The sequence below is a fragment of the Dermacentor albipictus genome, chromosome 5, assembly GCF_038994185.2.
Source record: "Dermacentor albipictus isolate Rhodes 1998 colony chromosome 5, USDA_Dalb.pri_finalv2, whole genome shotgun sequence".
Taxonomy (NCBI): Eukaryota; Metazoa; Arthropoda; class Arachnida; order Ixodida; family Ixodidae; genus Dermacentor; species Dermacentor albipictus.
In genome coordinates, this window is record NC_091825.1 from 30,024,957 (window position 1) to 30,039,621 (window position 14,665).

General features: G+C 48.4%; 1 protein-coding gene across 2 annotated transcripts in view; it reads right to left on the reverse strand.

Moving 5' to 3' along the window:
• The window catches only part of LOC135913836 (glutathione S-transferase 3, mitochondrial-like), a 92,576-nt gene that overhangs the window by 12,324 nt on the left and 65,587 nt on the right, over nucleotides 1-14,665 (reverse strand). For both annotated transcript variants that reach the window (XM_065446527.1, XM_065446528.1), the window contains one exon: nucleotides 7,751-7,894. In XM_065446527.1, the coding sequence (XP_065302599.1) occupies nucleotides 7,751-7,879 (129 nt within the window). In that variant the 5' untranslated portion in view covers nucleotides 7,880-7,894. The remainder of the gene's footprint in view (nucleotides 1-7,750; nucleotides 7,895-14,665) is intronic.

The window sequence follows — 14,665 nt, forward strand, 5'->3', positions numbered from 1 at the left end:
TCATAAGCACATGCACTTATCACTGTATCCTACCTAACCCTTTATTGACGAGTGTTGCCCACAGGCAACATACCAGAAAAACAAAACTTTAGCAGAGTTTCGGTACTAAGTACAAAGACTCCGGCTAAATGTCAGTCAACGATTAATGGCAGTAAGTGACATCTGTCCGTTTGGAACAGGAACACAGGACGATGAAGTTTGGAATGCAACTCGCTCGTTTTTCAAAGCACGGTCAGAAAAAACAGACCAATACAAGGTCTCCAGTTGCAGTAATATCGCACGTCATGTAAAGCAAATGAAATGTACATCTATGGCTCACATGAGGAGAGCTCTCGAACAGATGACTACTTATAGAGAAATCCTCAAATACTACCGAAATGCTCACTATAAATACCCTTCTCCTGACAAATGATTAAATAAACACCAAGCAAATACATGGAGACTTCTACAAACAAGCACCTTTCATATGCCACTACTCATGCACCGAATACACTCAGAAGCATACTCGTCCCACTGTGTAAGACATAATACACCACATGCAGACCTCCGTCGCATTATATGGGCATGCCCATCATCTCTAACAATATTAGACACAGTATAAACCACAATGCTCAAACAAAAACCCCTAAGCAGTGGGAGGCTATTCTGCCCAGCGAATGCCCAAAAGACCAGCTCTGGGCTGTCCGTCTGGTGGAGGACGCTGCTACAGTGCAAGGCCTGGCCTGCACCTGACTGAAAGGGGAGCTTTACATGGCTAGCTTCCCAGCCTCTCCGTTCTCCTTTCAAACTAGGCAAGGACTTTTTTTGTTTTCAATAAGCATGTTTTATCTCTCTCTCTGTTGCTAAAATTTCAAACGAAGCCATAGGTGGCTTGGAGTGAAGCCCGATTCGTTTTCTGCCTGCTGTATACCGTTTTCTGCCTATTGTTGAAAAAGTTCCCGCAAAATATTCTTTCTTTTTGTTAATTATGTTTATTCTCAATATGTCCTGCATATTTATAGAAAATAAATATTTTCTTCGGGTATTCATATGTGCAGTTCACATACCTGCCAACCCTCCCGATTCGCCTGGGAGACTCCCGATTTTTTACTGAACTTTCCGATTGTACGATCGCTATCTTATATCTCCCGAAAAGTGGTGTCTGTTCGCACAATAATGGTTTTTGCGAAACCGTCACCACCGAATCTACAGCTACATCGTAATCGTCAGCATCACCAACAACAACAGCACTAGCACCATCAGTATCATCGACTAAGAAGCCGACTACAGTGCCTAGTAAGCCGACCAAAGCCAGAGCCAATGTAGTTCTTGTATTTCATTCATGCCTTCCTCCATGGTGCATCTTGTTGCTGCTGCTTGTGTGTATGAATAGTGTTGGCTAGGCCGTCTGTGTGCGGTGCACCGTGTAAAGTTAGAATTCTCGTGTGCTTGATGCCATGGCACTATCAAAGCCGAAGAAAAGGTATTTGCAGAAGTTATCGTGAACTTATACTTCTGAATTTCCATGCTTTTTGACATCAAGAAAAGAAGAACATTTTAAGGCAACATAGTGAACTTTCTGCAGAGAAAGTGCGACGACAATGTCATACATGTGGAGTGCCTGTTTACGGGATTCCTTGTCCAACACAACCTACCTCTTAGTGTCAGCGACTACGTTGGGCCTCTTCTACGGAAAATATTTCCGAAATGCGATGAGGTGAAGCGCTATGGATGTAGATGCAACTCTGAAACGCAACTATGAAGAATGCAGAGGTGGCCAACCTGAAATTTATTTCACAGGCATCACTCTCGAGTCTTCGTTTCTATATTCAGAGTTTCCCTCAGCTGCTGCCCCGAGATTCCAATGAATCTGCTGAAGACTCTTTAGATGCACTCGAAGCTGAGTTTGCCACACTACAGGCGTACAATCTTCCAGAGGACATTCTTAATGAAGAAAGGTGGGACATGCAGTGGTCTATGGTTGGAAAAATGAAAAACACTGATGGAAAACATGTTTCACCGAGTTGCTAAGGCGATGCTGGATTTACTCGTGATACTGCATAGCAATGCAGAGTGTGAGAGGATTTTTAGCACGGCGCGAAAAACTAGGACTGAGTTCCGCTCATCAATGTGCAACACAACCCTCCAACACCTGCTGCTAGTGAAGGGCTGTCAGTCTGGACCATGTTTTGAGTAAAGCTACTCCGACAAATTTTTGAAGTGAGCAAAGTATGCTACTGCAAGGTGCTGCAAAAGGACTCATCGAACACTACCTTAAAGGGCCCCATGAAACGGTTCGGACAAATTTTGTAGATGCGTAGCGTATAGCTTAAGTAGAACATTCGCACCACAATTTAAGTGAAGCATTACATATTAATGGAGCTACAAGCGATTATAAGTTACCCTCCTCCGTAGCCATGCTTTTCGTCCTCAACTCGTTCGCTGAGCGATCGGGGCTAAGCTCCGCCTTCACTGGTTCTGTGTCACGATGTGACGCCACATCGTCCACTTCCAGTTGTTTTGGAGCCCGCCCACGTGAAACGTCTCCTCTGCTAACAGCTTGGCCGTCAACCCCAAGCGAGAGCTATCAAAGCAGCGTGCGTTGCGAGCATTTTGTCGTAGTGCCGAACGTGTCTGGTATTCCGGTAATCACACACTAGCAGAACATTTCGACGGAACAGTGAAGGCATAAGCTCAAGCTGATGAAGGAACTTTAGCATAGACTTACGTGAGCTGCCTGATCAGTGTCCACAGTCCAGCCACCCGTTGGCGCACAGCTTAACCAGCCAAAGAAAGAGCTAATATTGCTCTAACCAAGTGTAAAACATTCGAAACATTTACAAAAACAACGTGTTAACGATTACACTCCTGCGAAAAATTTACACCAGCACCAAAGAATACATTTTGTTACTGCTACTGTGTGTGGTTGAGCTATACGCCACCAGGTGGCTGCACCACTCAGACCATTCACATTTGCGCTTCTGTTCATCCCTTGAAATGACACACAAGGAGACACAGCCAGGCCCTGTCTCCTTGCGCTTGCATTTACCCTAATACCGGACTCGCGAAATGCTATTGCGTTAGTAATCTTCTGGTGTAAAGTGACGGCTGCAATCGTGCAAATCCTAGCGCCCATCAGATAGCGGCAGTCCAATGTGCTGCAGCTAGTCCGCTGGTCTACTGGTTTGCAGAGGGACACAATGTTGCAGCTTGACATATTGCCAGTCACTATACGTTTGCAGTTCACAACGCAAAATCATAGCACTCACGAAAAGACAGACCGACGGCAAAGCTCTTGTCAAAGACGGAGCACGCTGTAACACAAGCAGACAACACTTGCTGTGTGCCGGAAGTGCTTAAGTGTACTGAAAAATTGTTCTTGTGCATTCCCTTTATGTTACTTTCTTGTTATAAAAACAAATTAACTAGCATTCCAACTATTACAAACATCATTTGTTTACCATAACGTTAGAAAAATTATCGATCACGCGCCCTGGTCAGCCAGTCGGATAGCTCGCCCCACTGATGTCATATGGGTAGGGGCGGCATAAAATTCCACCGAGCAGTGTTCTGCGATTGGCAGTGATGTGCATTTTTAAAACCTTATAATAAATAACACGCTTTACGCGGAGCACTTAGCTGTGTCAGTGATCAGAAGGACCTGCTCCAACCACTCAGTACGTTTGTAGAAAATCATCAGAATCGTTTCAGGGTCCCTTTAAGGTTATGAGACACGCCATAGTGGGGCACTCCGGTAATTTGGACCACCTGGGGTTCTTTAATATGCACCTAAATTTAAGTACATGGGTGTTTTTGCATTTTGCTCCCATTGAAATGCGGCCACCGTGGCCGGGATTTGATCCTGTGACCTCGTGCTTAGCAGCCCAACACCATAGCCACTAAGCAACCACGGCTGGTGTCCCCAAACCTAGTTTTCACGGAATTCGAGAAGCACACTTATCTTCAAGGACTCTTAAGGGCCTGTGGGAGGCAGTGCCAAGAGGTAGCCGCCATAGCCATGGTTTATTTAGGCCAGCCAGCCAGCCAGCCATTGTGCCGCAGGATCTCTGGATGGGCTAATACCATGGCCACTACGTGTACCCGAGTCATCCTCACTGGCTCTGGAGGCAATAGTCACGCCGCTACAGGCCCTTCAATGTCTTTTTCCATATTCATATGTTCTCAATGATTCTAAGGCAATGTACGAACCCTGCTGCAATTCTCACGTGTGTGTGTGTGTGTGTGCTGCCAGTTACTTTGGTGCTAATAGTAGGAGACTAAGTAGCACTTGACAGCAATGGGATTAGGGATTCTTGTTCTGCGAAGTGGACAGCCATGCTGTTCCAAAAGCTGAGCAGCATGGATGAGGGCTTATCAGCTCAAGTAGCCAATTGCGCACCCCCATTCAGCAGATGACAGCATGCACGACTCAGTGTCCTATCCGACGTACAGCCATGGTAGTAACTGATGAACAACTAAAGCTGCTTGCACAATTTTCCAATCAGTTCAACAAAAATCCCAGATATTAAAAACTGGACCCGCCATCCTTTAGACACGTCTCGCATTGTACCACTCTGCATGGCACAATCTTACGCCCGATACCACGGGAAACGATAAATGGCTGTGAGAACATGCTGGAACCTGACAGAGCCTCTCGCAAACATGTTTGAGGAAGCTGTTGGGTAATTTTGGGTGTCAACATATTTCTGTTGGGTGGGAGGGGAGCTGGGCAGAACATTATTCTTCAGTTTCGTTGGGGGTGCATGTGGTCACTACATGACTTGGCACTATATGGAATAAGGAGGGAAGGGGTGATCATGGTACAGGACGAAATATTAGGGGATCAGTCGCCCCTCTCACCCACTTTTAGAGCTGCCTCTGGCCACTGGTTATAGAAAGGGCTGTGTGAATACTAGAAAATTTCGAATATTGCCAAATACTATATTTGGCAAACATCCACCCGCTATGAATGGGTGGGTCTGATTTTCCCTTTATATTTTTAATATTCGTATTCTATTCAAAAGCAAGGTATTTGAAAATTTTTGAATACTTGACCGGATACAAATATTTGAACCGAATCGAATATATTTCTGGCTGTGCGGGAGCAAATAAGGTTCATAGCGTTTATTTCTATCTAATCTAAGAACCCGTGTGATTTTGTGCTGAGTTTTGCGGTGATTTCATGCTGCTGGCGAAATTTTGCTTGTTAAACATACTTACCCACTGGACGACTAAGCTTTGCGGGAAAGCCAGCCTCTCAAAAGCAAGGAGCAACGGGTTCACAAACAGCAAGGGTGCGCTCCTGTGCAGGTTCCACACCTAATCCTGAACTTATTGTTGGACAGCAAATGCGATCAGTCACAACTGGTACAAGGTCAAATGCCCCTGAGTTTACGAGAAATTGATGCGGTATAATAAGCCACAGGTTAGCAAGAACAGACGACTAGCAGAAAGTATTTGATTTTCCAAAGCTAACATGAGCCAAATATACAATGTTTTAGTATAATGGCTTACTAGCTTATTTTTATCATGACAATGTAATTGCACTGTTCCAACACATCAAAATAAACCAACTTGCTAATAAATGCATGTGCATGTCATTATTCAATATTCGATGCAATATTCGACCCCAAGTATTCGTATTCAAAATTTTAAGATTCGCACGCCTCTATCAATAAAACATGGGATTGCACTCCAAACGATATACCTCTAGTCTCCTGCTTAAGTGTGATATACTAATCTCCACTATGTTTTCCCAGCTCAAGCACAAAAGTAAACAGACATAGAAAAGCAACAGCGAAGTCACAAGTCAATCCATGTCCTGCATGCTTTGCCACCAACAAGAACCCAGTAAGTCCAACAAAACAAAGAAAATGGCCCTCGACAATGTTCCTATTCATAAGGAAACAGGAGAAGTATACATGTCTAACTTTCTTGCTTTGTTGTGGTGGCCAATGAAAGAAACACTGTCCATATACAAAATGCAACACCTTGTGTGTGCCTTCTTTGACCCTGCAGTTCATGTTTTAGGCCTGGAATCCCAAATGGAGCTAGGGTTACTTTTGCAAACAGTATGATAAAAAGTTAAGAAGTGTTTCAAAACCAACACTTATGTCCCGCTTTTGAAAGTAGCACTTTTCTAAATAAGTATGCCAAACACTGACGAGGCTAGACGAATTTCTGTGGGTCATGTGCATTATCAACAGGTAAATAGTGCTGGCCTCACATTAATAGCAAATATTAATATTGGGGTATCTATGCACAAACCTAGCTGAACAAGCTAAGTAATTTGGCACGTAACTCAACTTCATCTGGCCACAAACACAAACCACCAGCCTTTTTCTTCAATTTGATGTAAAGCTACTTGTGTCTGCGTGGCAACATAACAACGTACAATTTTGTATGTTGTTATTGCATTTATGTGTATTTCTTGTGTTTGAGATATGTTTAACTTCTGTTGTTTTAACTTCCGTGCATGTGTTACAATTGAAAAAAGAAAGGCTAATTGAGGAAGTGGAACACCAATACGAAGCCAGCTGAGACCGCAGCTGCAGCATGTAGCTTTGCACATGGTGATCCTGCTGCCAAGCCTGTCTGACAGTGACCATATTCGGCATAGTACTGTGAAGGATTGCACCCGCTGCCGCTTTGTCCTTGCGCATGCCTGCTGCAGGCACATTGCTATACGAAACGCTGGAGGCATCCCGCAGAGTCTCTCTACGTCTGCATTGTTTCATGCACATTCATGCAAGCCACACAGTTGACTGGTTTTTTCAGCACACAGGAAGCATTGCCACAGATGCAGCACCACTTGCTTGAAAAATATGGTAACTTGAAAGAAACTCCACGCCATTTGCAAATTGCCACAGGGTTCTTGTGATCCCTTAGGGCTGGTTGCAATGCAATCACACATATGTAGTAAGTATGATCTTGTTATTTAATCCACGTGGATAGCAAGATTGACAAACTCGGCAAAACTTCCATTGTAGTTGGCCATATTGCTTTAGATAAGTAGCACTTAAAGGGACCCTACAGCGATATTGTTGGTTTTGTACAAACATACTAAGTCGTTGTTGGCTAGACCCTTCTTATCGTTAAGTACACATTTAAGCACTCCGCATAAAGCATATAATTTATTATAATGTTTTAAAAATGTGCATTGCTATAGACTGCAGCAGCACGAGCACAACAGCACTGCTACCCTGAGTTTTCAGCTGCCCTGTAGCAATTAACGTAGAGGGCACATGTGACGCCAGTTGGGCGAGCTATCCTATCCGACTGGCTCTTTAGGCTGCATCATCGATAATTTTTGCAACTTTATAATGAACAAATGTTTTTCATAGTAGTAATGTTGGTTAATTTGTTCCTATAAAAAAGAAGTAACAGTAAAAATACACGACAATTTATCACTACACTCAAGCACTTCCAGCACATGGCAAGCATCGTCTACTTGTGTTACAACATGCTCCATGTTGACGCAAGCTGCACGGCCAGTGTTGATCTCATGCTTTCTTTTTGCCAGCACCATGGATTGCCCTTGTTAGGTCGCGGGCATGCAATCTAGTGATCGGCGATATATCAAGCTGCAACACTGTGTCCCTCTGCAAGGCAACAGGCGAGCACAGTGGCTGCAGCACACTGGGCTGTCGGTATCGAATCAGCGCCAAGGTCTATGCATTTGGGGCTATGACTTCAAGTCAGAGGATTACTACCACAATACAGTTTTAGTGTGTCCGGTATTGCAGTAAAGAGAAGCAATGGCAGGGCCCACCTTGATGTCAAACCGCTTCCGTGCACTTCCGACACGGACGGCGAGCCACGTGTTGACGATGGCAGAGCCAACTCCAACAAGCACCACGTAGCCATACTCCCTCAGCATCACCAGGTGGTATGTGGCCATGACAAACAATGCAGCCTGCAAGTTTAACATGTAATTAGCCCCATCTCGGAGAAACAAATGTGAATTAGCGAAGTTTTTGGGAGAGTTATTGCTTTGATGTCATCTTTCAAACCAGACCCAAAATTATACGCACCCACAACAGGTTCAGAACAAGCATATTTGTCTCGTGGTGTGTGTGTGTGGGGGGGGGGGGATGTGCATGCATAATTTTGTGCCCGATCTACTACAGCAAAGTACTGCTGCACTCAAAGGCTTGAACCAGCTTAAACACAATGGACACATGAAGAGACACTGCAACACTGCTGTGTTGGATTGCAGGATGTTAGTGGTAAAGCGATTAAATAACAGAATCCAACTATGGTACTTTGAACTCCAAATCAGTGACATCAGAAATGCACACCAGCGCATAGAGAATGCAGTGAGAACATGGTCAACTGTGATACATGAACAACATGACGAAGCTAGAGTTCCCACTATACCTTGTGTCACTAAATATGTGCAGTACTATGAAGGCTGTGGCTCATGTCAGCCAATCAGGATGGAGAAACGGCTGTCGAGCAACATGTTGGGCAGTCAGATTCACAGATCACAGAATCATAAGCCTACCCCCTTCCCCCCCCGCCAGCCCTACCTTTACGCCCCCCCCCCCTCCCCGATGATTTGTGCGCTACGGAAGGCGGCATGCTTCCTCCCGCTTTTCTCCCTTGCGCATACAAGACTAAGCCACCATCGTCGGCTCACCCATCCCCCGCTTACATCCAACGCTTTCACTCGCACATACAGCATGCGGCGCGTGGTGACAATGCTATTGCCCTTGGCGTTTATATGGAACATGACAGTGACAGCAGGAATGCACCAGGAGTGTTTATATAATTGCTATCACAATAATATAATAAGAGTATCCGGCAACTGAAGAGTCACGTGGCTCATTACTTTCTGCAAAAGAAGTAATAAAATTGAACTTTCACCATGAGACAATTTCTTTTTTCTTAAATTAAGTGGCATACCTCCCCAACCCTGCCTAGGCCACCACTCCTTAGACACATTCCTAAAGCACCGCCAAATTATTCTTGACACTGGACAGCTATTCGGCGGTCAACATTTTGCTGCCTCTTTCGCTCCTTTTGGATGGCGGTAGTTACCGGCATCTCCTGGGGTGTGAAGGTCAGTTTTCTCATCGATTCAGTGCCCACATGTGTAAAAAGGAGTAAGAAAGTAAGTTCTCTACCACAGACTCAGCTAGCTAACCACACACTTTGTTAAAAAATGAGCTCAGGTCGACAGCGACCCGCGAATGTGCCCCTGCGGAACACAAACACACGACGCAAAGTAAGGCACACGTGTACACTCGCCCCAAGCGGCTCCCATGCAAAAATGGCGCCTCGCGAACTTGGGGGAGCAAACAGACACACAACCTTTCTCTTTGAAACGCAACTTTACTCTCTCTATGACACAGGCTACTGTACACTGCCAGGGTCATAAGACACAGGGCTCGAGGCGGAGGAAGATGCCTGCAGTCAGCGAAGGGGGTCGAACCGAGGGTGGCAGTGAGGCTGCAGGCATGCAGCCTGCCGCTTGCGGGACTGTCTCCTCAATGCCTTCGAGGCACCTGGATTTCTGAGAAAAACGGAGCCTGGTGGTCACGGTGCCATCTTCGTTGCTTACACGTGATTAACTCGAGGTGCGTTCAGTTGTCACCATCTATTGCAACAGTCACACGCATCGCTGTTTCTTCGTTAGTTCAACCTTCTTTGTTTACACTCATCCAGGGACCAGGAAAGGGATTCAGTTCGTAGCAAGTTGGTCTGTATGCTCTTCGAACGAGTTGCGGCCGGAGAAAATGCCACCTGTGTTTAACTTTTCCTTTTGCCTCATTACTGCTTCGAGTGGTGGCATGCGGCGATGCTGGCAAATCCTCGGAACCATATACCCATGATATCGGTTAGAAAGGTGGAAAATAAGGTCATGCGAAACAGTGTCCATCATCAAACCCTGCAATAACCTTCAAACCCATAGGCAATATTGACACGTGTACTTATCTTTATCGGGCGACCACGTTTCACAACTGTAATCGCACAGCGAGGCACGCGCCTGCATGTATCCGACGTTTCTAGAAAGTTATCGATGCTTCTACCCGGCTCTCTGTTGTCGCCGAACCTTGTGTTATCTGATTTCATTGCGTAAAGCGAATGGTGTAGAACTTTGTGGAAGGCACGCGGGTCCGAACGATTAGTCTGGAACATTCGACGACTGCTCTATAAAAGCAGACGCGCTTGACCCGCTGATCAGATTTTCGACGATCGCCGAGCGTGTTCGCCGCTATCATTGCGCTATAAGTGTAGCCTGTTTTGTGGGCACAGGTTCGCCCAATAAAAGTTAGTTTTCTTGTTCACAGTATTGCTACTGTCTTATTCAACGTCACCACCACGTGACATCTGGTGGAGGTGCTTGTGCGTTCATGTACCGAACGCCCCCGCAAAGCCGCGACCCAAGCCCGAAGCCCGAAGACAGAACCAACATCGCCGAAGACCAGCGTGCTAGCCGCAGACTGCAAGGACTGCCCCCAGAGCACGGACTTCTACCTGAGACGACAAAGAAGATCGTGGTCAAGACAACCCCAATGGCTGCCCCAGCGTCCCCTGTTATCCTACGACAACCTCGGGACCCACCAACCTTCCATGGAGCAGCGACTGAAGACCCGGAATCATGGCTGGAGACCTACGAACGAATCGCAACATTCAACAACTGGGACTCCGACGAGAAGCTGCGGCATGTCTATTTCGCCTTAGAAGACACCGCCAGAACTTGGTTTGAGAACAGGGAATCGACCTTGACAACGTGGGACCTGTTCCGTAGCGGCTTCCTACGCACCTTTACAAGCGTCGTGCGCAAGGAAAGGGCTGAAGCTATGCTCGACGCCCGAGTGCAGCTACCACACGAGAACGTTGCCATTTTTACGGAAGAAATGAGCCGTTTGTTCCGTCACGCCGACCCGGATATGGTCGAGGAGAAGAAAGTCCGCCTACTGATGCGTGGGGTAAAGGAGGAACTTTTCGCCGGGATGGTAAGAAGCCCACCGAAGACCGTCGAAGAGTTTCTTTGTAAGGCGACGAACATCGAGAAGACACTCGAAATGCGGAACCGACAATTCAACCGCCGTACAAGCTCTACCCACTACGCAGGAATTCAATCACTGGCCACGGACGATCTGCGCGAGACCATCAGGGCCATTGTGCACGAAGAACTGCGGAAGGTCTTGCCTTCGTCGCAGCCTCAAGTGGCCTCGATCGCCGACATCGTAAAAGAAGAGGTGCACCGATCGCTTGGAGTTCCTCAAGTGCAACCAGAACCGCCGCAGCCTCAGCCGCAAGCGATGAGCTACGCCGCCGTCGCCCGCCGTCAAGGTCCCCTTTCACGACCGCGCCAGGACCCCGTAACGCCGCAATTCCGTCGACCACCACCGCCGCCGCCAGCACGCCCACCCGTCGCCCAGCGCAGCTACCCGAGGAAGACAGACGTTTGGCGTGCTCCTGACCACCGCCCGCTCTGCTACCACTGCGGAGAAGCAGGTCACGTCTACCGACGATGCCCGTACCGAGAGATGGGACTACGAGGTTTCGCCGTCAACGCGCCGCGTCCACAGCTTGGAGAGCGCCCACGTGACATCGCCGATTACCTCGCCGCCACTCAGTGGAGCCCTCGACGACCGTCCCGTTCGCCGTCACCAGGCCGCTACCTGTCGCCGCAGCGCCGACCGTACACCGGCCCAGCCCGGGGCCGCTCTGCGAGCCCATATCCGGAAAACTAAAAGCAGCAACCGATGGAGGTGCGGTTGCTGTTCGTCGAACGGACGAAGATCCTCCGCCGCCGACGAAGACGACGAAGAAACCACCTCGACGACCTAATAACGACACGCCGCCGTCCCGAAGAAGTCGGGAAGCCAAGACTACACCGACGAAAGAAGACTTGACGACGCAACGTTCCAGCTTCAGTTCAACACGACGCAGCCGTGATCCGACGCCAAGACCCAACTGCAACGCCAGACAAAGAACAACCGACCTCGACGTGCTTCTCGACGGCCACGCAGTCACTGCCTTAGTCGACACAGGGGCCGATTACTCCGTAATGAGTGGACACATCGCCGCCCAGTTGAAGAAAGCTAAGACCGCATGGGAAGGCCCTCAGATTCGCACCGCTGGAGGACACCTCATCACGCCGACTGGGATCTGCACGGCAAGAATAACCATTCATGACCGGACTTACCCTGCCACCTTCGTTGTCCTCCAACAGTGTTCACGAGACGTCATTCTCGGTATGGACTTCCTCAACCAACACGGCACAGTCATCGACCTGAAGTCGAAGTCAATAACACTGTCGGAATATCATGCGATACCGCCGGAGAGCCCTCGTAGTCACCACGCCTTGAGTGTGCTCGAAGATCAAGTGAGCATCCCGCCTCGCTGCAGCATTGTTATTTCGGTCAGCACCGAAACATCCGCTGACGTAGAAGGCGTCATCGAAGGCGACCAACGTCTACTGCTAGACCGTGAAATTTGTGTTGCAAGAGGGATCGCTCGACTGCATAGAGGGAAAACCAAAGCGTTGCTGACAAACTTCAGCCGGGAGTTCAAGCACATCAACAATTGGGCACGACGATCGCGCACATCGAGGAAATTCTGGAAACAAGTAATGCGTTTGTCCTCTCGGATTCCGCCGCATCTACCCCGACGACTATGGTTCCCGAACCAGACTACGACATTAATCCAAATCTCCCTATGATTAAGCAACAGGAGCTCAGAAGTCTGCTCCGACGATACAAAGGCTGCTTTTCGACGTCATCGAGGATTCGACAAACACCAGTCGCCAAGCATCGCATAATCACCGAGGAATGCGCTCGACCACTCCGTCAGAGCCCTTACCGCGTTTCGCCGCGATAACGCGAAGCTATAAGAGAACAAGTCGACGAAATGCTGCGCGACGACATCATCCAGCCGTCGAAAAGCCCGTGGGCATCCCTGTTGTCCTGGTGAAGAAAAAGGACGGAACCCTGCGTTTCTGCGTCGATTATCGTCGTCTGAACAAGATCACAAAGAAGGACGTATACCCCCTCCCACGGATAGACGACGCATTGGATCGGCTCTGCAACGCCAAATACTTCTCGTCCATGGACCTCAAGTCTGGCTATTGGCAAATAGAAGTCGACGAAAGAGATCGCGAAAAGACCGCCTTCATCACCCCAGATGGTCTCTACGAGTTCAAGGTTATGCCATTCGGACTGTGCTCGGCGCCTGCAACGTTCCAGCGCCTGATGGACACGGTTTTAGCAGGATTGAAGTGGCAGACCTGTCTCGTATACTTGGATGACGTCGTCGTCTTCGCCGGAAATTTCGACGTTCACCTTAGGCGGCTTGCAACAGTACTAGAGGCCATCAGGTCATCAGGACTTACTCTGAAGCCGGAAAAGTGCCGCTTCGCTTACGAGGAGCTTCTATTTTTAGGCCACGTCATCAGCAAATCTGGAGTCCGCCCCGACCCGCAGAAGACAGCTGCCATAGCAAAGTTCCCGCAGCCCATCGACAAGATGGCAGTGCGTAGATTTCTTGGCATGTGTGCCTACTACAGGCGATTTGTCAAGAACTTTTCACGCATCGCTGAGCCGCTGACGCAGCTAACTAAATGTGACGTCGAGTTCAAGTGGGAAAAGCCGCAGGCCGACGCATTTCAAGAACTCAAACGACGCATGCAGTCGCCGCCCGTACTTGCGCACTTCGACGAGCACGCCGATACCGAAATCCACACTGACGCCAGTAGCCTAGGCCTCGGTGCCGTCCTAGTCCAGAGAAAAGATGGACATGAACACGTGATAGCTTACGCTAGCCGGTCGTTGTCAAAAGCGGAAGGCAATTATTCTACAACCGAAAAGGAATGCCTCGCCATCGTTTGGGCTACATCGAAATTTCGCCCTTACCTATATGGCAGGCCATTCAAAGTGGTCAGCGACCATCACGCGTTGTGTTGGCTAGCTAACTTAAAGGACCCTTCAGGACGGCTGGCACGGTGGAGCCTCAGACTACAAGAATACGACATCACCGTAACATACAAGTCCGGACGAAAACACTCAGACGCAGATTGCCTCTCACGTGCCCCCATTGACCCACCGCCGCAAGATGACGAGGATGACGACGCCTGCCTTGGAATAATAAGCGCGGAAGACTTCGCCGAACAACAACGAGCGGACCCGGAGCTTAAAGGCCTCGTCGATTATTTGGAAGGGCACACCGACGTTGTCCCCAGGGCATTTAAGCGCGGATTATCTTCCTTCACGCTTCAAGACAGTCTACTCGTGAAGAAGAACTTCTCACAAGTCCGCGCCAATTACCTTCTTGTTGTCCCGTCAGGACTTCGTCCAGAAGTATTGCACGCCCTACATGACGATCCGACCGCTGGACACCTCGGATTTTCCCGGACACTATCGAGGATACAAGAAAAGTATTATTGGCCGCGCCTGACCGCCGACGTCGCCGCGCCCGTTATGTCAGAACATGCCGAGACTGTCAGCGACGCAAGACACCGCCGACAAGGCCAGCCGGATTACTACAGCCAATCGAGCCTCCTTGCCGACCATTTCAGCTGATCGGGATGGACTTGCTGGGACCCTTTCCGACGTCAATAACCGGAAATAAGTGGATCGTCGTGGCGACGGACTACCTCACCCGCTTCGCTGAAACAAAAGCACTGCCGAAAGGTAGCGCAGCCGAAGTGGCGAAATTCTTTGTCGAAAACATC